The sequence below is a fragment of the Pollachius pollachius genome (genome assembly GCF_949987615.1).
Source record: "Pollachius pollachius genome assembly, chromosome: 1".
NCBI classification, from domain to species: Eukaryota; Metazoa; Chordata; class Actinopteri; order Gadiformes; family Gadidae; genus Pollachius; species Pollachius pollachius.
Window position 1 is genome coordinate 13,912,574 of NC_136934.1, and position 25,000 is coordinate 13,937,573.

A 25,000-nucleotide genomic window follows, 5' to 3' on the forward strand; every position below is an offset into this window, starting at 1 on the left:
TATTACCCTCAATATACCACAGTAACAATATACCAATCACTAGACCACTCTCACTATACCGCTCTCACTGCATCACTCTCACTGCATCACTCTCAGTATAACACGCTCACTTTACCATTCTCACTATATCACTCTCACTACACCACAACACACACTATAGCAATTTCCCTATAGCACTCTCCCTCTCTCACTCTCATTATAGCAGGCATTGCATCTTCAAACTACGGGAAGTATATGGATGACAAGAGAATAAACTCTAGTCTTTAGGCTTTTTGACGTTTATTGGCTTTGTCTGTATTTTCCTATCTTCATGATGACAGCTATAATACAACACATCTGTGGTACTGATGGTTTGGTACGGTCCTGATATGCTGTGATTAATAGTCATGTTATTGCGATAAAGTGGGGCCATTGCACTAGTTGGTAATGGAATGGAGTTGTATTCACGTTACGCATTGGAAACAAATAAATGGTTAGAAAGAAAATCTGTTCTTTGTATTATTTACCAAAACTTCCAAAGGCTATTTTATTTATCTGATAGGTCAAGAACTAACCCCAACATTGGTTTGAAAAACACATTGAAACCAGAATGCATTTCGAAAATTAATTGAAAATTTCAGGGTCTTTGACCTGAGTTGGTATTTTGAGTAATTTGAGTAAATTACTGAAAACAAATTTATGTTAATAGAAAAGGTGGGAACCAACTGTTTAATATAGCAAAAGTAATATACTTTTGTTAATTATGATTAATCCTTTGTTTAACCCCTCAGAATTATAACAGAAACTCCAATTATAAGTTTACAGGCAGTGGAACTGCTTATGGGAATGCCATATCTCATCAATTACTCTCGCGTGATCATAAATTGGCCCTGCGCTGACAACGAGATGAGGTTAACACGCTGATTAATTTGGGCTGCTGTGATTTCAGTTTTAAGATGACATTTCTAATCTTTGACATAGACTGTGAGGTCCACGCAGTTTCATTATGGTAAAATGTATTGGTTACTCTTCCGTGGCTACGCGAGTTTATAGACATTATACTCAACAGATAATATAAGAATAAAGAGGCGTCCAAGCTTTGGACGGGGATGTGGTAAATACAAAAAAACAAAGTGTAGGCTATTGATGATTGATGATTGATGATTTGATGATAATACAAATCAAATGTTTGCGTGAATAAAGCTCATATTACTGGACATGTCCAGTTGCGCCCACGATAACATTATTAAGGCGATATAACAATATAGGCCTAAGCCTGTGTGTCTGATTTAAAAAAAAACGATTAATGTATGATCCTAAAGTAATATGTAAATGAAGACACACACAAGTAGACAACCTTGTGCACTTGTGTTCAAATCCCTAAGTAGTCACTTCTTCACATTTAATAGTGTGAGCCGATAATGCAGGTGAGCCCTAAACACAACTTAGCAATCTTTATCATGATTCGATTTTAGATTTAAAATAGTCGCCTATGTTGAGTTCCCCCACAAGATAAAGTGACTGTTAGCCTAGAATAAAAACACAGTGTAGGCCTAATAGACGTGGGTACCACCATAGAGAACAGGGCCACGTTTCTTTGTTGAATCATAGAAGAATGGCCTTTAATATTGACGTTCATAGCGCTCTCTAAAGGGGTCATACCACCTATACTCAGCGTGTTCACTGAAAGTTGACAGAGCTAAAGGGTTGTGTTCCTGCTTAATGCGGTGCTGTCTGAAAGACACATTTCATATATCATGTCCACTGCTGAGCGGGTGATCACACTGACCGTCATGGTCACCGCAACGACCGTCCCGTCACGGCACTGACATCTTTACCGCTGCTGTCAGTCTCCAGTGCGACCAGTCACCGTCACCCCGGGCCTCAATGTTAGTTCTGTAATCTATGTATCTATATATAGGCCTGTATTTACAGGAATTCATTTAAGCCAAAAATGATGATCCGGGTCACTTTGCTATTAGCCTTCGTTGTCTGTATAAAGGAGCGGCCTATAATAAAGAACATACATCATTCTCATGTTGACATTCTTCAAAATCCATTTTTATTTGTCATTTAAATTGGTACAAACCCGTCAATAAGGTGTATTTGAATGTAAGATCAAACATTTAAGAAATGTGTCAGTAATTAGCACAGACAATAAGTTAAAACATGTCACAAAAAGACCAGCGGGTACATAGCAAGAATGTTTCATCTACACAAAACATCCTAAAACAGAGTAGGCCTACTGAAAATCCGATCGACTTAAATGTAGTAGGAGCCTATACTCTCTCGCCTCATGCAGGCGAGGGTTTCTGCCACCTAGAGCAAAAGTGTGTATTCATATTATTTGGGCACCGTTATCTTTCTAAATACTTCAAGTGTTAAATCCACGTGCATTGCGCATGCCTCAGAGAACCACTTTGATTGGCCCACCTATGGTGCGTGTGTGTGTGTGTGTGAAAACGTTGACTCACCTCATAGTTTTCCCTTTGACATAATATAACACAATTTCACCTGAACACAATAACAAATGAGCGCATAAAGACGCACCCACGTGAAAACATAAATACGACGATTGTTTGGTTCTCATTAATGCGGCCTATCGCGGCTAGATCGTTACAATATCACCAATAGTGGACCAAATCCTTTAAATGATCGAGATGAATAACCCCAAGTCGAGGATAAATAGCGGTTTTCTCAAATTCCTATTCTAGACGACAGTCAGTCAGTCTCCTGCTTGACATAGTAATTCAGACTCGTTCTCTCATCTTGATCACACATGGTGTTAAAATAATAAAATTAAAAGAGCCACGGGATTATGCGTGTGTTAAAAGTCACTAGGTGAAACTCATGGAAACTGTGTGCTCCAGCGCCTTGCGTCGAAGAGACGCGATGCTTGTCCCTCTCCACATATCACTGTCCGGGGAGCTACACAGCTGCGGGGAGCCCCCGTTGTTGGGTCCCGAAATAGAGGCCGACATTCCTGGAAAATGCGTCTGGTAGAGGTGGGACTGCAGCCCGGAGCCGTTGGAGGACAGGCCGTTGGAAAGGCCCATTGAGTTGGGGGGTCCGGGTCCGAGGCTGCACTGTGACAAGGACTGCGGCATGCCGGGCTGGCGACCCAGCGACGGCGGGAGCTGCAGCTGGGACACCCCGGGCATCCCCGTGGCCCAACGCGAGTCGTTGGCATGGAAGGAACACAAGCTGTTCTCCATGGCTGCCGCGGCGGAGAACTGCGGCAGGCCGTGTGTGGGAAGCAGCGTTCCCGGGGAGCGGAAGACATTGGTGGTCTTCTTCCTCTTCTTCCACTTGGCGCGTCTGTTCTGGAACCAGACCTGTTTTTCCACACACAGGAGATTAGACCCACATTAGCGTACCATTCACACCGCCCTAAACCACTTTGGATAATCAGCATAACAGCATGATAAACTCATCTGTGGCCTTAACCTATATTCCCAACGACCAAGGTTAAAGGGGTCATGGATGATCGGACAATGGTGGAATGTTGTTAAGAAAATACATTATGTAACTAATATGATGAGATCCACAAGGTGAAACATGGTAACATTGGATTGTTTTAAGGTGACTCGAACCTCTAGAATGCCATGACAGAAATATCCTATGACTTAATAACAAATCAGTTCAACAAATGCAACAAATCAACAAATGCAAAAAAAGCCTGCAAAAACAATTCATTTTTCACAAGTGTGTTTTAAATCTCTAATTGTTTCAGAATACAAAGCATATTTTACGTACGGCACACATACACACACAACACACACACACACACACACACACACACACACACACACACACACACACACACACACACACACACACACACACACACGCACACAAACACATGCAAACACCCACATAACCACACACACAGGGACCAGCAGACAAAAACAGACACACACACATGACCACACACGGTCACTACCAATACGCACTGGCTAAATGGCGGGAGATATCGCCGCCCGCGAGCGTATAAAGATTTCATCATCTTCAGGCGTGATTAATGCGCGCGAGACGCCGCGAGACGGAGCCGCCGTATTAAAACTGAGAGCTCGCTCTCATTCCGTTCATTCATCCGTGAAACGTCGACCAAACCCATTACACTGGGGGGGAAAGAAAATGCAATTTCTCATTCCATTAAAAAAAGTACAATATAGTCTCGAGTCCTATTAAGACGTCGCTGATAGACCATTTTAAAAGACGCTTTAAAGGAGCCACATAGCATTGCGTCTGTGTAAAGGCAACACCTGCAGAGGACTGTGTTTAGAAACAGCATGTTGAATAAAAGCATGGGTACATAAGGTCTTTTGAATTGTGTATTAAACGAATGATTATGGTGACTAATGAATAAACTGCTTTTTATTGCTTCCAGTGGAATAATTTGCATGTATTTCACATCACTGGTTAATAACCCGTTCATTGTTATAAATAAGACTGAAACTGTTGGGTAATATGTGATTAATTCGGCCCTCAGAAACTCCTCCGTGTTCGATTATGTGTTGGAAGCATTTTTATTTTTATTTTTAGTAACCAAAGCTTTGCTCTTGCTTTGACTCAATAAATACTGTTAATATTTTTGGTTAATATTATAAGCTTTATATATTTTGTATTAGCCTGTTATCTAACTTTCAATTACATTTTGTTTAAATTTTTATTATTTACTAATGGGTTATCGAAGGAGGCTAATTTAATTATTTTAGTCGAAAATTAAACGTTTCGTGGGAAATAAATAATTGAGTGTCTGGAAAAATAAATAGCCTGAGGTAAACACAGTTTGTGTAATTAGGTAGGCTAATTATAATAACGCAGTTGTGGGTTGGGTCGAAGTATTTGGAATTATAGTAAGGTAAAATAGGCAATATACTAACACTTTAGACTTTCATTATTTTACCATTTGGCGATTGAGCGTTTCAGCACCAAGGAAAGCGCTCGTGCCGACAACTACGCAGGAACGCAAAGGAAGCGCGATAGGGGAAAAAATAAAAGGTGCATTCTGGATATGGTTGGTAATATATATTGCATAAGGAGGACCATGTTCCAAGCCGAATATAGGCTACACACATTTACCACTTTCAATGCATGCACACCATGGCCATAGGGTAACTGCATTGTCTTAAACATTGTGTTATTAAGAAAATAGACAAATAGGACTTTACCTGCACGCGGGACTCGGTGAGACCGATCCTTAAAGCCAGCTCCTCGCGCATGAAGATGTCAGGGTAGTGAGTTTTAGCGAAGCTTCTCTCCAGCTCGTTGAGCTGAGCCGGGGTGAAGCGGGTCCGGTGTCGCTTCTGCTTCTGTTGGTTCGACGACTGACCGGAGTTCTGCTGCTGCTGCTGCTGCTGCTGTTGTTGCTGCTGCTGCTGCTGTTGTTGTTTATCTTGGTCTTTTCCGTTCACCTGCATGCCGGTTGCGTTGGATCCCACAGACGAGATGTCGTCTCCGGGCAAAAGAGTGCTCCCCTCTACAGAGTCCGGACCAGGGGCCATTTCCCCCGGATGCCCCTGGTCCTGCACTCCTCCCAGTCGGCACTTAAGAGCTTCTCGGTGTCCGAGTAGCTCCGCCGCATCCTTCATCCCTGAGGGAACGGCCGGAGGACAGGTTTTGAGTTTAAACAAGCCAGCACAAATTAGGGTAAAATGAATGTAAAAAGCCTGTTTGAAGAGATAGTTGACATGAACTTGTCTGAGGTGACCACCGCGAACAGTTTTAAAGATATAATCCAAATTTGTTTGCTTTGCATCTATCGCTGGCAAAACACATTTCAGCATAATGCTGTTTTTGATCAACCTATACGCGGTCTAGTTGTCGATGGAATTCCTCAGGCAAGCAATACTCAAACCTATCTCTACATAAGCTGGAATAAATAGTTGTTCTCTTACAGTGCAGTTTGGGGCTGGAGTTGAGCGATGATAACTCACCGAGCCGAGCATCCAGGAGGTCGGCATGGGAAAGCATAGCGTACCGCTCCAGGGCGAAACGCGTTCCAAAAAAAATCCTACAACTTTGGCAATTTATAAAGTATATATCGTCTAAATGAACGAAAATTCGGTTTGTGGTTAAAAAAGAAGGTCCCTTGCATTATAATGTCCTTTAGAGCGACGGGGAGGCGCTTATTAGTTGAAAGAACCCATGAGCTTCCTCAAATAAGAGCCAATCAGATTCGGAGTTTGGAAATGGCAGCGATGTGACTTCCCCTTTACACCCACCTCGCCGCGGGCCCGCGCCTACCACGCACGCGCCTAGAATCACAGACGCACACCGCCGCCACATTTAACTTCTCCCTTCTGCCATCCAGTTATTCATGCTCAAATTATTCCATATTGAACCTATCAAGGCGTGTGTTTGTTGGTTTATCAAACAGTATGCTTTTTCATACTTACTTTCTATTTAACTATAGGCCATATGATTTGTTTGGGTATGTGTATGAACATATAAAGCACGCCTATAACTGTAGCCTGTATGATCATGTACGATATGTCACATTTACTGAATAACGTTTAACTCATTGCTATGGCATTATTGAATATAATTAAAAAGCAACCTACTCTAAACTATAGGCCTCATTTATTGAATAAAACGATTCAAGACTTTAGAGTACTCGGTAAACACCAAATGCACCCCCCTTTATCAACGTATCCACTGGAAAAATGAAATAAGCGAGATGTGTGCTATGTGATAGATCAGGGCTCATAAGTATTTCACCTGCCTGCTATCGGAGAGCAGACAGCACCTGAGAGGCCCCGTGGCTCGCGACCTTGGATCAGAAACCAAACTAATATCACTTCCAATCCCCCATGGCAGGCGATTTGTACAGACAAATGGAGGAAATAAATAAATAAACGAGTACAGATGGATTTAAGCTCCGTTAGTCATCGGCTGCTTTAACTCCCATCGACTTTTCATCAACCCTGGTGCAATTAAAGGTAGTTAGGCCTATTTGGTTCAAACAAAATCAGACGTGGTGGACCTAAATGATTTAGCCCCTTTAGCAGTACTCCATAAGTAGGCTATTATACAATTAACAGGACAGCCATTGATCTTTCGTTCCACTCGGTCCTCCAGACAGTAGCCCGGTTAGCAGGGGCTGTCGGCAGATGTCGGGGTTAGCCTGGTGAATAGACCACCGCCGGGGACTAAATGGTTTCTTCTCGGGCGGACAAAGGGAGCGTCCGAGTGAGAAGGGGGCACCGCCCGGCCCCTGTCTTCCTCCCCGACCCTGCATGGATGCGGGGCTTGTCATCCACAAGAGCCAATCTGCCGAACGCTGACACACGTTTGAATCGCTTTTTTTTGTGTGTGTACCGAGACTCGTGGAAGTATCTAGGCTATGCCTTCCTTGACACACGCGGCTTGAGAAACTTAGGGAGATGAAGTGACGGGTCCACTGAGATGAAGATACTGAGGCCATTTCTTGAGATTCAGGAGTGGCAATCAGCAGCATTCCAGCGTCGATGCGCGTGAGTCAGACGGGGAGACCAGAGGGACCGTCTGCAGTTGTAGGGCCAACCACCCTGCGTTTGATAAGGGCTAGGGCCAGGAGAAACGGTGTGTATATGCTGTGGAGGCTGCTGGGTTTGGTGTGTGTTTAGCAGCACCGGAGCACAAGGGGCCATATGGAGGAAACGAATGTTATCCAATGCTTTGAGGATTGTTTGGTATTTTAATAATAATTGGCCTCCAATAGAACATTTGAAGATACTGTCTAATATCATTGAAATCAAGGAAACTGGAAATAATTGAACCATTGAGGGAAATGAAGAAACAAACAATTTATGTTTTTCTTTTAATCTTATTGATGAGTTATTGATCATGGGTAATAAAATGCCTCGTTTGGATTTTTAATGGTGATTTATTTTTAAATATGTGGTATTTTAATTTATAACGTGAAATAACATAGTGAATAATATGATTATTAACTATTAAACTATAAACTATTTTATAGAACAATAATCACAATAACGTCAACAGCAAAACCACAACAATGTCTTATTGTTATAAACTGCTGTTTACAGTAACTTAAGTTCACACACACATATATATTTATAATATTTGAGAATTTTTAATCAGACCGAGGCTAATTTTATATGTGGGTAATTCTGTCAAGCATAATGATTTAAAGTATTTCAAATGGCCCAACTGATATCCATGTTATAACTGTTTACTCAGGCCAGAAAATAGCCATCCCGGCTGTTCGATCAAGGTTTAACTTATTGCTATAACAAGAGGAACCACTTGAAATGGATCTATGTCTCACTCAGCCTCCCTAACTGGACCACATCAATCTTCCCAGTAAAAACACACTCACATACAATCCGCCCGGGTTAATGCGGCGCATCTGAGTGCGGAACGGCTGTTTACACGCGAGGAGACACTTTTAATGGAAGCGCACCAAAAACAAATGCAATTTTGTAGAGCAATTTCAAAGATCAGGGATTCTGTGTCCTCACTCTCCGCGGTTTTTTAGCAATCAAACTGCGTTAAATCCATTGTTCATATTGGGTTTGTTGGCCAGGTTAGCTGGGTAAATAATAGCACAAATACCACAGAGATATTGTGAATAAGAAATGCACAAGATTCATGTCATAAAAGCTTTAAGGTCATTTGGCCCGTTTTGGTTGTACGGCTGTCGTGTCTTTGGATGTGGTCCACCGAAACATTTTAGGGCTACTATTTCTTCCCCTTAAATTAATTTTGGAAAACTAAAGGGGGAAATCGATCTCCCATCACTAAAATCTGCAATTTAACAAATTACTTTGTGTAGCTTCGTGCAGGTGATTTGATGGCAGTTGGTGGAATAATGGGAAGGCTAATATGTTCGTTTCATTCAAGCCCAACAGACGACGACGAGAGAGCGAGAGGAGCAAAGAATCATGAACAGAGAAAGCTATTAGAAGTGTCCCTCTTCGGCCACCCATCATGGGTGTATGGTCCTGTGCATCTCATGCCCCAATTAAGAGCGCGCGCTCCGCCTGGTCCCCATTATTGCGTGATCGGGTGCACAAAGCTATAATCATGGCTTCAAATAAAATAATCAGCAAAGAAGAGCGATTTCCTTAATGAGAAAGAATACGCGTGTGTCACGGAGAGAGCGGTTGTGGTGGTGGTGGTAGTGGATGTCTGTGTGCGTTTGTGCGCGTGTGCGCGTAGGCGTGTGTGCGTGTGTGTGTGCGTGTGTGTGCGTGTGTGTGTGTGTGCGTGTGTGTGTGTGTGTGTGTGTGTCTGTTTGTGTCCGTGTGTGTTTGTGTGTGTGTGTATGTGTGTTTGTGTGTGTGTGTGTGTGAGTGTGTGTGTGTGTGTGTGTGTGTGTGTGTGTGTGTGTGTGGTGTGAGAGAGTGAGCAAGAGAGGGATTGTCCGCGTGTGTGTGAGGGAGTAAATGCGCGTCTGCGTTTGAATGCAATCATACATTATCTCAATGATATATAAAATACAACAAAACTATGTCAATGCGTGAAAGTAAAGATGTGCCAGATTTTGCTTGATTGTAATAATAAATTGTGCAATTGGACCATTACATTATCAACCACAATCGTGTTAAAGAATTATGCCTTGTATTAAAACATAAATAAATAACAGATTTATTTTGCATTACAATTTTATCTAGTGAGATTTGTTGGAAAAGCAAATGCATACTTTTTTTGGGGGGTGGGAGAGAAACTAAGATCACAGATGTTTTGATAAATAGGCTTTCAATCAATATTTGTACGACCAAAGACAAAACATTTCTAGAAATAAACATTTGCTCAAGGCCATTTTGTATCAAATTTTTAAACTAATAAATAAATAAGTAATATATATTTTAATTATGTTATGTACTATATCAGTATATCAGGATTTTTTGAAGACATCTATGTTTAAATAAATAATATGTCTGTTGGCATTTTTGATTTTTTGGAAATGGCCGATCATTTATCAATTATTGACCTTTGAGTTTCTGAACCCAAATTTTCCGAACTGAAAAGAAACGAAAAACATTTAAATTACATAATTAACAAACAATTCGTGACTAGGTGGTTACGACAGCGTTACGCACATATTACAGGGCGAAATACCGAGTATTCAATGGAGTCGCTCTCTAAACAGGCAGCCCTCCTCCTCTCCTCCCTAGTACCTTGACTTTTCTTTCAGTTCTGCTCCAGCTAGTAGAATATGTTCTATCTTAAGTCCGGTCATTAGCCGGGCCCATTACTGTGGCTCCATCATTAGGAAGCTGCAATGCATCATTGGTGGTAATGAGTGCCTAATATTACAGGTGCCAGCCAGCCTTCGACACACTGCCCACTGATGTCATATTGTGGCAAAATATATATATATATATATATATATATATATATATATATATAGAGAGAGAGAGAGAGAGACTGAATAAACTGTGATATCACATTGTATGATTCATTATTATTATTGTAAGTATTAATCTTAGATTATGTTATAACGCTTTTCAGCTAATTTGAAGTGCTAAAAACGACAACGCACGCACGCGCGCGCACACACACACACACACACACACACACCCAAACACTCTCACACACACACTCACACACACACACACACACACACACACACACACACACACACACACACAACCACACACACTCACCATCGCGCAAAGCCGCAATAGATAAAAGGGGAGGACTTGGGTCAGTAATGACTCGAGCCTGAAATTAGAAACATGTGCTGGTAATTATCACACTGCACCAAAAGCCACGTCAAGAAATGTAATGCCTTAACAAATGAAACAATGAAAGAAATCCGACTCCATGACCTTGCCCAATCAAACCTGACTAACGCTAGTTGCCACCATCGTTTGACTACGTGACCCCTTTTAGGACGCCCTCAGCAGAAGCCATTGCCAAGTTCAACAGTGACACAGGGAGCACATCATGCCAAAGATAACAGAAAGGTGACACGCACACACACACACACACACACACACACACACACACACACACACACACACACACACACACACACACACACACACACACACACACACACACACACACACACACACACACACACACACACACACACACACACAGGGCATGCTTCGTTGACGTTGTGGCTCAGCAGTGGGCTTCTGCTCGGTACTCCGTTGAATACCATCGCAGCGCGGCTTAGTGCTGCGGTATTAATTACCCAATTCAGCTCCCCTCTCACTTCACAAATCCTATACTTCCCCTTCAATCTATTCTCTTTATCTTCTCCTCTTTCTCTCCCCTCGCCCGCCTCCCTCCATTCCGTCCACTCCACATCTCCGCGGATCCTCTGCTAAACACAGCACAACCCTTCCCAAGATTAATTGATCATCAATTTATCTCTAATTTGGACCAAGTCAGCTGGTAAATGGGGCACTTTTCGCTGATTGTTAGTGAAATGTGTGCAAGTACATTGATAAATTCTGATTATTTATCAATTACAACCAAATGAACTAAATCTATTGAATAAATTCCAGCCTGATTGCTATAATAGAGTTTGAAAATATGGCTATTGATAATGATTCCGGCTAATAGTCTTTTCCGGCCGTGGCTGCCGGCTTGTCGCAATGACAACACAAAACTCATTTTTCACAGAATCAGCTGAGTGAGAGCGAGGCCGATCTTTCATTAATCAGTCACATTACGGAGCTGATACGCCGTAATGCGCGATGCTTTCCTCGGGAAGACTCAAACACTTTGTCATATTTTATGTCAATTACGAGTCATTTCGTTGTGTTCCAGCAAGGCATCTTGTGATAGTTAACATATGCTAAGGTAAGCGCCCCGGCCCGCCCCTCGGAGCGCCGCGCGAGGATGCTGTCTCCAATCGGAGGGGATCCCCCCAATACACGACTGATGATGAAATGGGCCCTTATCTTAATTTCATATTTTCCCCAAGTTTAGACGCTTATAAGAAGGGTGGAGCACCGCTTTTTTTCCCTTTTTTTTTTTTTTTAAATAGGCCTGCCACCATGGTTTTTTCCAAGATTAATGGAAAACCATCTTGCTGGAAAATAGAAACGGGAAAACGGAATTAGGCTCAGCCGCTTACACACATAGACAATAACAAAGCATTAGCATGAGCTGCGCTTCTATTTGCACACAGACATGGAGATAACCAAATTACTGCTGTCATTTTATTATAGCCTCATTTCACCGCCTTAAATTCTATCAGCGACCTGAATTCAAGGTAAAGGGTGCGTGAAGAATGCTGGCAGGGAAAATATATAGGATAGGCCAGCGTACATTTGCAAATTTCCATTAACTGCACACTGAATTGAATCGATTGTCCAGAGCCTGTATTGAGCAAAGACACCAGTAAAATCGTGAACATAGAAAATGTTAAATTAACTTGCACACCGTTTTGGCCTCAATTGCCGACTAGTTTAAGAGCGGAAGTAGCTAAAAACAACTGCATAATCAGCCTTCCTTTTTAATCATTGATATGAACCTCAGTGCACTAATCATGGTTGTTGGAAGCAACTTAATGATCAGCACTTTAGACCGGGCAGGTAAGGCTCAGCGCAGCACAGCAACGCAGGGGCCAACTGCAGGTGAATTAACCCAGTCCACCTCTAATATGCTGGTGTCAGCTCTGGTTAGCACATGGCTATACTGCGGCCTGTATTGGCAGTGGCATAGTATCCACCATCGTCTCTCTCATACGCCAGCAGGCAGCTATCTATAATCGATGGCCACTTTTAATTGGACAGCCTGTCCGTTACTGGATAGCACAACAGGCGAGGGAGACGGGGATAGCCCCGTCGCATTTATCATCTCAGGTGGGCGAATTGAGAGGCAAAAACAAGTATTTTACTGTAAACAAAAACGAATTTTCCTCTTTCACTATCCATGTGGTAACATATAGCAGGCCTACTGTTTAGAATCAAAAAAGTTAGAAAATGTAATAACCCTGAAAAAGCAAATCTCCAGATCATGCGTTTACTATTACAGTTCAAAATGGAAAAAATATTAAGTGTAATCATCATGATACATTTTCTTTTTCAATTGTTTGGTAAGTTATTTGCTCCAGTTTAATCATCACTGAACAACTCACTACAACAAACAAAACAACAACAAATAAACTAAAATGTCTTAACCTTGAGAACACGTCACGTGATGTGGCATATTAACGTCAAACCGAGGGCCCACTGTAGGCTACATGTTATAACAGGCCTAGGCTTAATACCTGGGAGACACAGGTTAATTGTGAGAAAGTAGAGAAATACCGACTAACTGGATCTTTAGGCATCTCGCCCTAAATGAGATACAGCCTAAACGAACACCGCTCCTGTCTCTGTATATTCTAAGATATAAAATGGATACGATAGCGCAGTAATGACTTCACTAATGTAGTCAATAAATGAAATCAGACGTTATTAGCCTTGTACGTTGCCAGTCAAGGAGGTCAGAGGGAAGGAGAATGTAAATTAATTCCCTTTAACTGGAACGACCTGCTGATGGTTGGTTAAAGCGGTTTTCATTTCGTTCGGTACAATCTATTCATTCGATATTATTCAACGCGAACTCCGGAGAGATAGCGTAGGCTACCCTTTTAGTAATAAGTGAGTTGAATAAGTTTATTTTGTGTATATATATATATATATATATATATATATATAGAGAGAGAGAGAGAGAGAGAGAGAGAGAGAGAGAGAGAGAGAGAGAGAGAGATTATAATGTCTTGTGCAGGCCATGCATTGCTATTATTTATACAATTATTCATACAAATGTGTTTTCCTGTTTCTCCTATGAAGAGATGAGGATTTTTGCCCTTTCCCATTCCCTTCCGTGGTCCCTTATTTTACGTTTTATTTAGGTGTTTTTTCTTTTAGCACTAAGGAGCCTTGAAACGGGGGACGGGGAGCCACCGGTGAACACGCGCTGCTCTTGGCGCTGCCTCTAATGAAAATTGAGCGAGCTGCTGGTGAGGAGCGCGCGGGGCCACTGCTGGCTAATCTATGCTTTAATCAGCGCGTGTAATGAGAGTGGCGGCACGCGGCTCGCTCGGAGAGAAAAGAGAGTTACAAGTAACGTCTGTCAGGGTCCGGTGAAAATATTGGGTCTAATTGTCGTGATTAGAGAAAACTAGATGACTTTGGGGTTTTCTAATGCAAAAAGAAAACCTCGCAGGAGCGCAGACGTTGAGAGAGAGGAACTGGACTTGACTGTTTCAGCACATTGGACAGCTCCATGAGAAAATCATGAACTAAATAATTCATTTGCAAAGCATACGTTTTCATTCATTGTTGGACACGTGCTAATGGATATTTTGACCCCCACAATGCACAATGTGTGCACAACCCAGATACACAAGACAGGCCTGTGGTCTGTCTTGTGTATTGGGTTGGCTCGGAATTTGAAGCAGAAATTAGCCTGCAAGCCGTAAGGGTCCAAATCAGTATTAGGATGATCTTTCGAAGACGTTTATAAGGTACGATATGTACGACTATATATCCCTAACAATCATTGTTCTGCGGCGTTTATGTAAAGTTAGTCAATTGAGGAATAAGGTGACTATTGTAACAGAACACTCAGTACCTCGGCCCCTGAAGGGAGACTCGCGAAGAGACGCGCGAGGCTGGTCACTGGCTGAATAGCAAGCGGGACATTAGTGGAAGTGTGTGTGGGAACACTGTCAACCAATTAACAGGGCATTAGCGTGGACACACGCGCATACAATGGCCTGCATAATCACACACACGCACGCACACACACACACACACACACACACACACACACACACACACACATACACACACACACACACACACACAAACACACACACACACACACACACACACACACACACAGACACACACACACACACACACACACACAGACACACACACACGGATACGTGCACACGGATATGTGCACACATCAGACACACGTTCGGACTGTCTCTCACACAATTTATCCTTTTTTCTGTGTGCATCATAAACTATTTGATGCAAACACACACACACACACACACACATACACACACGCGCACACATGTAGGCACACACACGTAATATACATGTACAGCCATGTTGTTACAGAGAGGCGAAATAGATAGAGAGACAGAGAGAGTGTGAGAGAAAGAGACTGAGAGTGTGTGTGATAGGGAAAGAAAGAGAGAGAGAGAGAGAGAGAGAGAGAGAGAGAGAGAGAGAGAGAGAGAGAGAGAGAGAGAGAGAGAGAGAGACAGAGAGACAGAGAGAGAGACAGAGAAACAGAGAGAGAAGGAGATGAGGAATAGAGAGGAGGATATATATGTAGTCAGAGAGAGAAAGAGAGAGAGAGAGAGAGAGAGAGAGAGAGAGAGAGAGAGAGAGAGAGAGAGAGAGAGAGAGAGAGAGAGAGAGAGAGAGAGAGAGAATGCCGGTGAGCTCAAATTAAAATCATTGCAGGGCATCCGAGCGCCATTTTACATCCGTAGCCTCAGCAAAGCTGCCTGACAGCCTACCTCTGCCTGGGATTAGCCTCATCTATCCAGTGTCAGGGACTGTCGTGTCCAGAGAATCATACTCTAAACGCAGCTGACCGAGGTGCGAGGTGCGTGCGCACTGGGCACGTGTCTGGAAGAGTGTGTCTGTTCTATAAGGGGAGAGAGACAACAGAAAGAGTATGAGAGAGAGAGAGAGCGAGAGAGAGAGAGAGAGAGAGAGAGAGAGAGAGAGAGAGAGAGAGGGAGAGAGAGCTGGGGTCAACTGATTACTCATACAAACAGTCCAGCAGACTGCTGGTTGAGGGGATGTAGGAGGCTGGCACTCGGGATGGATTGGGTTTCCGCGTGACAGCAGCAGAGCGCGCCCTGGTCTTCCGTGTGTCCACTTCTAGCGCGTTGGGCTGCCACTTTGTCCTTTCATCAATCACCGAGAAGATTTTTCTACTCCAAAATATTTCAACCCGAAAAAAAGAACAGGACCGCAATAAAAATGCATTTAAATTGAATATTTTTGGCCAAGAGAATATGTGACACTCTCTATGAATAACTATACTTTTTTTACCCATTGAATACGCAGATATTTTCTTCATTCATTTAGAAGGTCCTAATAAAACGTGTCAAATACATGGTCATTATAAATTAATTGGTGTCAAATGATCTGTATTGCTGTTATAATAATAATAATAATAATAATAATAATAATAATAATAATAATAATAATAATAATAATAATAATAATAGTAATAATAGTAATAATTATTATAATTGTCATTATTATTTTTTGCATTATTGTACACAATAAAAAAACAATAGAACTAATAAAAACAACTGACATTCAAGCGTTTGCCCTTCATAACGGTTAAAACCGCGGATGAAATCAACAACGGAACGGAGGAATGGAGATATCAGAGCGCTCGCCCGGGAACGACCGTATTTATGAGGGCTTTCTGACAAATAGGCCCGGTTCCGCTCCGCCGGCCTCAGGCATCACGCGCCCTGCCTGTTTACATAGGGCAGCCCCATTCCTGCGGTAAGCACAATCAGAGCAAGACGTCTATGGAACCACTGCGCAGTGCACGTGCGTGTGCGTGCACTTGCTTGCGTGTGTGTGTGTCTGTTTGTGTGTGCGTGCGCGCGCGCATGGATATGCGGTTATGCGCTCTCGCTTTGTCTATAGGAGAATAGTAAGCCTATAAAACGGAAATCCACCACTGAAGGTGTAGGCCTACATAACGAGCAGTAACTTATTGTAAATCAAGACTCCGCCTTTTGGTCCGTCAACCTGTAGACCTTGGCGTCGCGTGCGGAGGAAATGGCTCTCCAGTGACTCGCAGTTCAGGGCTTTGGATATGTCCCTCCTCCGAAGCGCCCCTCCGTTCTAACTGCCTTTTATGTACAACGTCCCGGGGATATTTCCTGTGCAAATAAAATGTCTTTGAGAAGAATTAGAGAAATGTGTATGAATTTAAGCCTAATTTATTTGATCATTTCACATTACAAAGCTTCACATTACTCAAATGTGCTAACAAGTTTTCAATTCTTCTCATTATGTAAGAGAAATTAGACCTTGATAGGATTTCAGTTGGGCGCGATGGTTCTTCGAATAAAATGTAATTTGTGGAAGAATTTGTTGTATCTGTCACAAATATTCCCAATTAGCTAGCTAATTATTTGAGGGTTTCTGCAATTATGGCCTAAACCGGTAAATTTGGAGCTGTGGCTGTCCCTAATTGGTCTAGATTCGATATTTTGCATATTTGCATAATGAGGAAATTGGTAGGAAATTGTGTTCATCCATTTGTGAAGAATTCCATGAATTTTATGAATCTAAAAGCCATCCCTTTGCGGTCGATGACTCTCCCTTGGCTCCGCGGGAGAGTGAGGCAGGATCGCGTAAGGCACGTCCGCGTCTTCAGCGGACACACTGTGCGTGTGTGACCGCACAGACGCAGGAATGTTACATTAGCGAGGACGCGGTGACATACTGGACGTATACATACTACAGGATACAGAAAAGGCTTTAGTAAATATTTGGGCTTTGACAGAATGACAGAAAAAAATATCAGTCAGATGTAGGCCTAATGCCACATAAGATCAGAGTATGAAAATATATTGGGATGAAAGGAAAGCAGCGGGGGTTCCTTTGAGCGTGATTTATTAGGCTGGTATTAACCACGGGGGCATGGCTATCCTCCTCGTTTGCTCTCAGTTAACAAACAATATGGCGGTATGAGTTTTATTAAGAAGTCTTTGATTTTGTAATTAGGCTTATATTAGATAATTCATCGAGATTGGTCTCCGAGACTTAATTATGCATTATCACAGCGGGCTGATTGATATTGAGAAAGCTAAGTGTTCTATGTAATTGGTAATAAAAAGGTAATTTCAGAAATTTGTCCAATCAGTAACGATTATGAGCTTGTTGGTAGTTAATGGCGTAAAATCTTGTGGCCTACGCTATGTCCAGGTTCATATATATATAAAAACACACACACACACACACACACACACACACACACACACACACACACACACACACACACACACACACACACACACACATATATGTATAGTAAATTTTGTAAATAGCAGTAAATAACTCTACAGAGAGAATATTATAAAGACACACAAGATGAAATGTTGATATGTTTGCTTCGTTAAATATGTAGAACCTTAACAATATTTTGTAAACTCACCGGTTCTACTGTGTGTGTGTGTGTGTGTGTGTGTGTGTGTGTGTGTGTGTGTGTATGTGTGTGTGTGGTTCCTAGTGGTGTATATGCAGTGTTTAAGGGCCGGGCCCACTGAGGGGCCCCTATATCACAGGGCCATAAAGGAGAGCAGCTAAGCCCTGATGAATGGGAGATAGATTTGTTAAGTGACCTTGGTACATTGCACTCTCCTCCATGCCAGAGTAATGGACACTAGTATTCTCTTATCCAGTGTGTGTGTGTGTGTGTGTGTGTGTGTGTGTGTGTGTGTGTGTGTGTGTGTGTGTGTGTGTGTGTGTGTCTTTCTATGTTTGTGGAGTGAGGGAGTGAATCGCTGTCTGTGTCTGAATTTGTGAAAACGTGCTTCCCTTTGAGATAAAGTGATGTTTGTTCGTATGATTGGTTGACAGATTGTAATCTGAATCTCAGTTTTAATAACGTCCTTCTTTGATTAAGAAGAGACCAAAACAAGCCAGCAAAAAAACAAACACAATTATGTTGATTTATGGGTAGATTTCACACAAAATATCACCCTTTAATATTGTCTGGCAGCTCATAAAATAGGCTGCGTGATAATTTCACTATTTCATGGGATATTAGGGCATAATGATCACAGTCCTCCCCCTCGACACCCTGCGGCTACACACACACACACACGCACACACACACACATACACACACATACACACACACACGCGCACACACACACACACACACACACACACACACACAAACACAAACACCCACACCCACACACATACACACACAATGGCACTTACATACTTACACACGAACAGGCACACATGCACAGGCACACACGCACGCACACACACACAAACACACACGCACACACACACACACATACACACACACACACACACACACACACACACACACACACACAGGCATGCATACAAACATACACAAACAAATCAGGTAAATACATGCATGCACATCTATGCATGCCGATATGCTGCTTCACTTTGGACCCCCGGGCATACAATTTCTATATGAAAATGAAAAGCATGTCTAATATAATGGGTAGTTACAGACTTGCAATACTGTTCCCACCGTAGGTACAGAAAGAGGCTTCAAAACAAAGCAGCATGGATACAAGCATGGAATGGAAGAGGATGGGAAAATAGGAAAGAGAGAAGGAGACTGAGAGAGAGAGAAAGAGAGAGTGGTAAGAGAAAGAGAGAGTGAGAGAGGGGTTAAAGAGAGAGAGGGGAAACTGATCAGGAGGTGTATGAGAGGGAGAGGGAGAGAGAGAGAGAAGGAGGGAGAGAGAGAACAAGAGGTGAAAGAGCGCGCAAGAGAGAGAGAGGGAGATAGAGAGAGATAGAGAGAGAGGGAGATAGAGAGAGATAGAGAGAGAGCGAGGGAGAGAGAGAGAACAAGAGGTAAGAGAGAGAGAGAGAGAGAGAGAGAGAGGTGCCTAAACATATAAACACTTGGAATGCAGGGATCATAGCCCCCATTCTGTTTTCGTAGGGGAAAAAACAGCCGCCATGAATGTGTTCCCGAAGAATCCACCACTACAAGCCTGAACAAATAGAATCACATCACGCACACACACACACACACACACACACACACACACACACACACACACACAAACACACACACACACAACACACACATACGTGCACACGGACAGACATAAATCGCGTGGAATACACACAAACAGAGAAGCAACAACAGCAGCAGCAGCTGAAACTGGCGTATTCTACTCTTTGAGTTAATGGGAATAAAATACCTCAGTGGATGAGTGCAGATGTGTTTGATACAAATAGTCATTTTCCTATTTGCTGCCTCATTGGGCATGATGAATGATGGGAGTCAGGGAGGCGCTGTGATAAATGGCAGCACCTTGGCTCTACTGCATGGCCTATTGATTCTCCTTCTTTATTACCCCTCCAACCCAGCTGGCTGCTCTGCCCCTTCACATGCACGCACACACACACAACCACACACACACACACAGGCGCACACGCATGCACGCATGCTTGCTTGCTTGCACACACACAAACACACGATGTCACACACACACACTACGAACTTGGAAGCACATATATACACACACACACACACACACACACACACACACACACATACACGGCCTCACATTCACACAGCTGCACATAGACACACCTAGATCCATGCATCTGTGCGCAGATTCACGCACACCCACATACACACAACACATGGACACACAAACACTCTCATATACATGTGCACACACTAGACAAACGTGCATGTGCACACATCGACTGCAAGCACACTGAGCACTGTGAATAAAAAGAAAAAACACCTCAAGGTAAACATAGAATACCCACAGTGCTGGGGAAAAAGAAAATGAAGATAAAGGGGTATGCCATCTCATTAGCATAACAGTGCTGTTTTCATATCTAACTATTAACACCGCTAGCCAAAATACCGTATACATTTTGAACTGGGGCTGTCCCTAATTGGTCTAGAATTTATAATTTGTATATTTGAGAAATATCAAAATACGGTTAGCCGCAACGTCCCCCATGCACACTCAATTGATGAAGTTGTGGGTTGGGATTGAACCCTCCCTAAACAGTTTGCTTTATAAACACCAAGATGTCAACCGAGCAGATCTCCCAGCTGAGGGATTGGCTCAAGTGCACAACGCCATCAGTCACTCAGACACGGCGGGATGGGATAAATCAGTGATATGGCCGTCTGTGGAGCTCTTCATCCCAAGGTAATGAGTGTAATCCCCCATCTTTCACACAACAACACAACAGCATAGATAGAGCATCCAGCCAGACGAATAGACAAGGTCAGCCAGATGCTGGTTCTAGCTCTCCACTCACGCATAAACTGCATTTAGAAACACACAAAACACGCATGCACGCCAAACACACACACACATACATACATGGTGGAGGAGCTGTCAGAGTGTGTGTGTGCATGTGTGTGTGTAGGCGGGGGGGACATGTTTGAGTGGTGCTGACCGTCGAATTGGCCATGACATCATCGGCGTCAGCAGAGGTGAGCTGATGTAAATGGCGCCCTTCCTGTGTGCGTAGATGACTTCCTGTCGTGCAGTAGCGAATGACGTGGGTCAGAGAGTTTAGGACGAGAAAACATCTACTGCGTGATTCTGCTACTTCCCCATAACTGTAGGGTCTTAACAGAGAGATCAGATGGGAAAGTGGCCCCTCTGGCTTTAATCTACCTGCAGCATCTCCTTGACCTTGCTCACAGGGCGGAGAGTTTCTGAATTCAGCCTCATTTGCCGCGTGATGAATGGTGTGTGTTTGGGTGTGTACGGGTGTTTGCGCATGTGTGTCCAAAGTCAGTTGACCCCAAAAGATGTATGTAGTAATAGGCTCACGAAGAGGAAGCCCCAACCAAACATAAAGAGAATTCAATCTGACCATTATACACCTAAGAGTCATAATATAATATAATATAAAGTCATATAATATCATATAATGTCATATAATGTCTTATAGTATCATATTATACAATAATGATTGATTATATAAATATATATGATTAAGTAGCAATAATAATGCAGGGCCAGGGTTAAACAGTATAATATGTGCAAGTGTGTGTAACAGTATTGCATGTCTGTAACTACCCATTATATTAGACATGCTTTTAATTTTCATATAGAAATTAGGCTAGCCAGTCAGTCTGCCCAGGGGTCCAAAGTGCAGCAGCCTATCTGCATGCATAGATGTGCATGCATGCATTTACCTGATTTCGTGTGTTTGCGTCGATGAATGTCTGTGTGTGTGTGTGTGTGTGTGTGTGTGTGTGTGTGTGTGAGCGCGCGCCTATGTGTGTGTGTGTGTGTGTGTGTGTGTGTGTGTGTGTGTGTGTGTGTAAAGTATATGGGATAAACAAGGACATGCACAGTGACATAGTTATTAACCATAAATCTGTTTGCATACGGCCAACAATAGGATATATGCAATCAGACTGAACAGTAACCTGTTCATGTGTGCGTGTGTGTATGTGTGTGGGTGCTGATCTAATGGCTTTCATCTCACACTCCCTGCTTTTAAAGTCCATTTGGATTGGTGCCTACAATCACCTTCCACCCGTCGTCTCCGTGGTAACGGAGCCAGTCCTAATTAGTATGCATTATCAATTAACAAACTTAATAGCCGGCAGATTGATTAGATCCTCAGTTATAGGGGCAGAACTCAGGCGAAACACAGAATGGAAAATAATCATACACACATGGCAGTGGCCTCTCTCTCTCTCTCTCTCTCTCTCTCTCTCTCTCTCTCTCTCTCACACACACACTCTCTCTCTCTCTCTCTCTCACACACACTCTCAATCTGGCTCTCTGTCCCTCACTGTCTCTCTCTGTCTCTCTCTCTGTCTTTTTGTCTCTCTCTCTGTCTTTTTGTCTCTCTCTCACTCTCTATTGCTATCTCCTACCCTCTCTCTCTCTTTCTCTTTCTCTCTTTTCCCATTCACACACCGACACTCCGACACCCCGACACACATACACACTCTCTCCCACACGGAGCAGCCATTCCCTAACCTTCTCCTCCTTCCCACTCGTGTAATTACTGTATGCATATGGCACAGAGTGGATTGGGAATGAGGCAAGTGTGAGGTTTTAAATAAACCTTCAGCTTATAATGAGTCAGGCCGCCATGCCTAGTTTACCTCTGATTGTGCGCCACGCTAATGAATGACAAGCCTTCCCTACGACATGAGCCCATGCACGCGCACACAGACTAACATTCAGGCATAAACGTGAACACACACACACACAAACAGGCACACACACACACATACACGCACAGGCCCGCTCACACACACACACACACACACACACACACACACACACACACACACACACACACACAGACACAGATATAAACACATCCACATAAAGGCACACCAACCTGGAAACACACGTACACACTCATTTTGCACAGGCACACGTACTTAGCCACACGTGCATACTTATAAATATGTGCATATATATGTATGGATTAGGAAGATATTTGCAATATTCACAAAAATGCATACAGGAATGTTAACATTGTTCACACACATACTCATATCACGCATGGATACGGTAGACCCAAAGAGAAACCCACACACACACATCTACACACACCTACACACATACACACACACACATTGAAGATGTAATCAGGCGTTAGTTCTACCCTCCTATCAGTATAATGGAGGTTAATGAATGATTAGATCTAATAATTTTAGAGTGGAACTTCAGTTTAGCAACACAATGCATCAAACACTTAGGCAGCAGAATGATATTATCAACAACACGGATAGTGAGTCTCGCGGAAATTACACACTCACACACACACATAGACACACACACACACACACACACACACACACACACACAGACACTCAAACACACACATTCAAACCAAACACACACACACACACTCACAGACACACAAACAGACTAGCACACACACACAAACACACTCACACACACACTGGTCAGTCCAGTCATGATTACAACTGTGGTAAAACTAAATTGAAGACCAAAGTGAAGATGAATGCAAATTAATTACATTACAACAACATCTAACATACAAGGAATCTTACTTGGTACGATCACACAAAGGATTCAATATAAAACATTATTATAAATCCTTTGGAAAATGACTAAATAAATGTCATTGCTGTATTAAAGGCATGGATGAACATGCTTGCATTTACACCATGGTTGTATACCAATACATTATGTGTCCTTATATAATTTAATTATTTATATATGTAATACATGATATGTACGGCATGTATAAAACGCGTACTATGTGAGATAAAATACCTTTTCACCTGCTAATTGTGTCCACCGATTTCATGGTGATTTTACATTCTGAATATCAGGCACAAAATGGATGAACTACTTTTCTCCATAAGTTTGGTCCAGCGAGACAATTAGCACAGCAATGAAGGATTTACTGCTCCTATTGACTGTGTCCTAACCCTGTCTGCAGAGGTGGCTCCAAAACCATACATGCACACACGGCGAGGAAAGTGCCGATGACCTAACACATCAGTTAAAGGCCAATTCATAGACATTAAAATGCAAACGTGCGCATATTTCACAATGTTAAATTTTATGATGCATTTAAAGCACCATCCCTCCAGTAGTAAATTCTAATGGTCTTAGTTCCTATTCATATTATTCATCCTCAGCACCTCTAAGCAATGACATTAAGAAACAGTGGCATCTCCACCAACGTAGAGGTTGAAATAAAACTAGAGCTGTCACTAGCAAAGCAAACACACACATGTGTACGCATACCGACACACAGAAACACACATTAACACATACACTTAAAGCCAAAACAAACACATGCATGCACTCACGTGTGCGTGTATGCATGCACACAGAACACAAGAGCGCACACACACACACACACACACACACACACACACACACACACACACACACACACACACACAAGCACAGACACACACAAGCACAGATTGTGTGCAGATGTGTGCCCAGTTTCCTCTGTTGCGTTGTGGCCCAGTTTGCAGCCATCTCCCTCTGATGTATAACTCGTTGTCCAAGCCTTAATGTTGATTTATTATCCATCCATAAATTAGAAAAATATGTTTGAGAATTCTGCGGTGCAGCCGAGCGCCGGCAGCCGTCTGGGGATTGGCTGACGTGTCAGAGACGTATATTGGCTCTCGCCGTGGCCCTTTGTTTCCCTGCACCAGCAGGCATTTAATGAGTGCTGATGGCTTAAGGTAAATGTGTTAGGACAGACAGCAACAACAGCCACAAAAAAACACCCTGCTACATGGGAGGGAGAGAATGATAGGGAGAGGGAGAGAAAAAGGGAGAGGGAGGAAGAGAAAGAGAGGGAGGGAGGGAGGG

At 42.8% G+C, this 25,000-nt stretch overlaps 1 protein-coding gene across 2 annotated transcripts; it reads right to left on the bottom strand.

Annotated features, from left to right (window-relative positions):
• Positions 1 to 2,816: 2,816 nt before the first annotated feature.
• Positions 2,817 to 5,955, bottom strand: LOC307090306 (homeobox protein orthopedia B-like; the record flags this gene model as incomplete). 2 transcript variants are annotated; one of them, XM_079756887.1, is made up of 3 exons in its annotated part: positions 2,817 to 3,314; positions 5,154 to 5,575; positions 5,919 to 5,955. In XM_079756887.1, 3 exons carry the CDS (start codon positions 5,953 to 5,955, stop codon positions 2,817 to 2,819), a joined length of 957 nt encoding a protein of 318 aa, XP_079613013.1. The 2 variants fall into 2 exon arrangements, with proteins under 2 accessions (XP_079613013.1, XP_079613012.1); XM_079756886.1 differs by having other exon boundaries at positions 5,880 to 5,955.
• Positions 5,956 to 25,000: the final 19,045 nt, after the last annotated feature.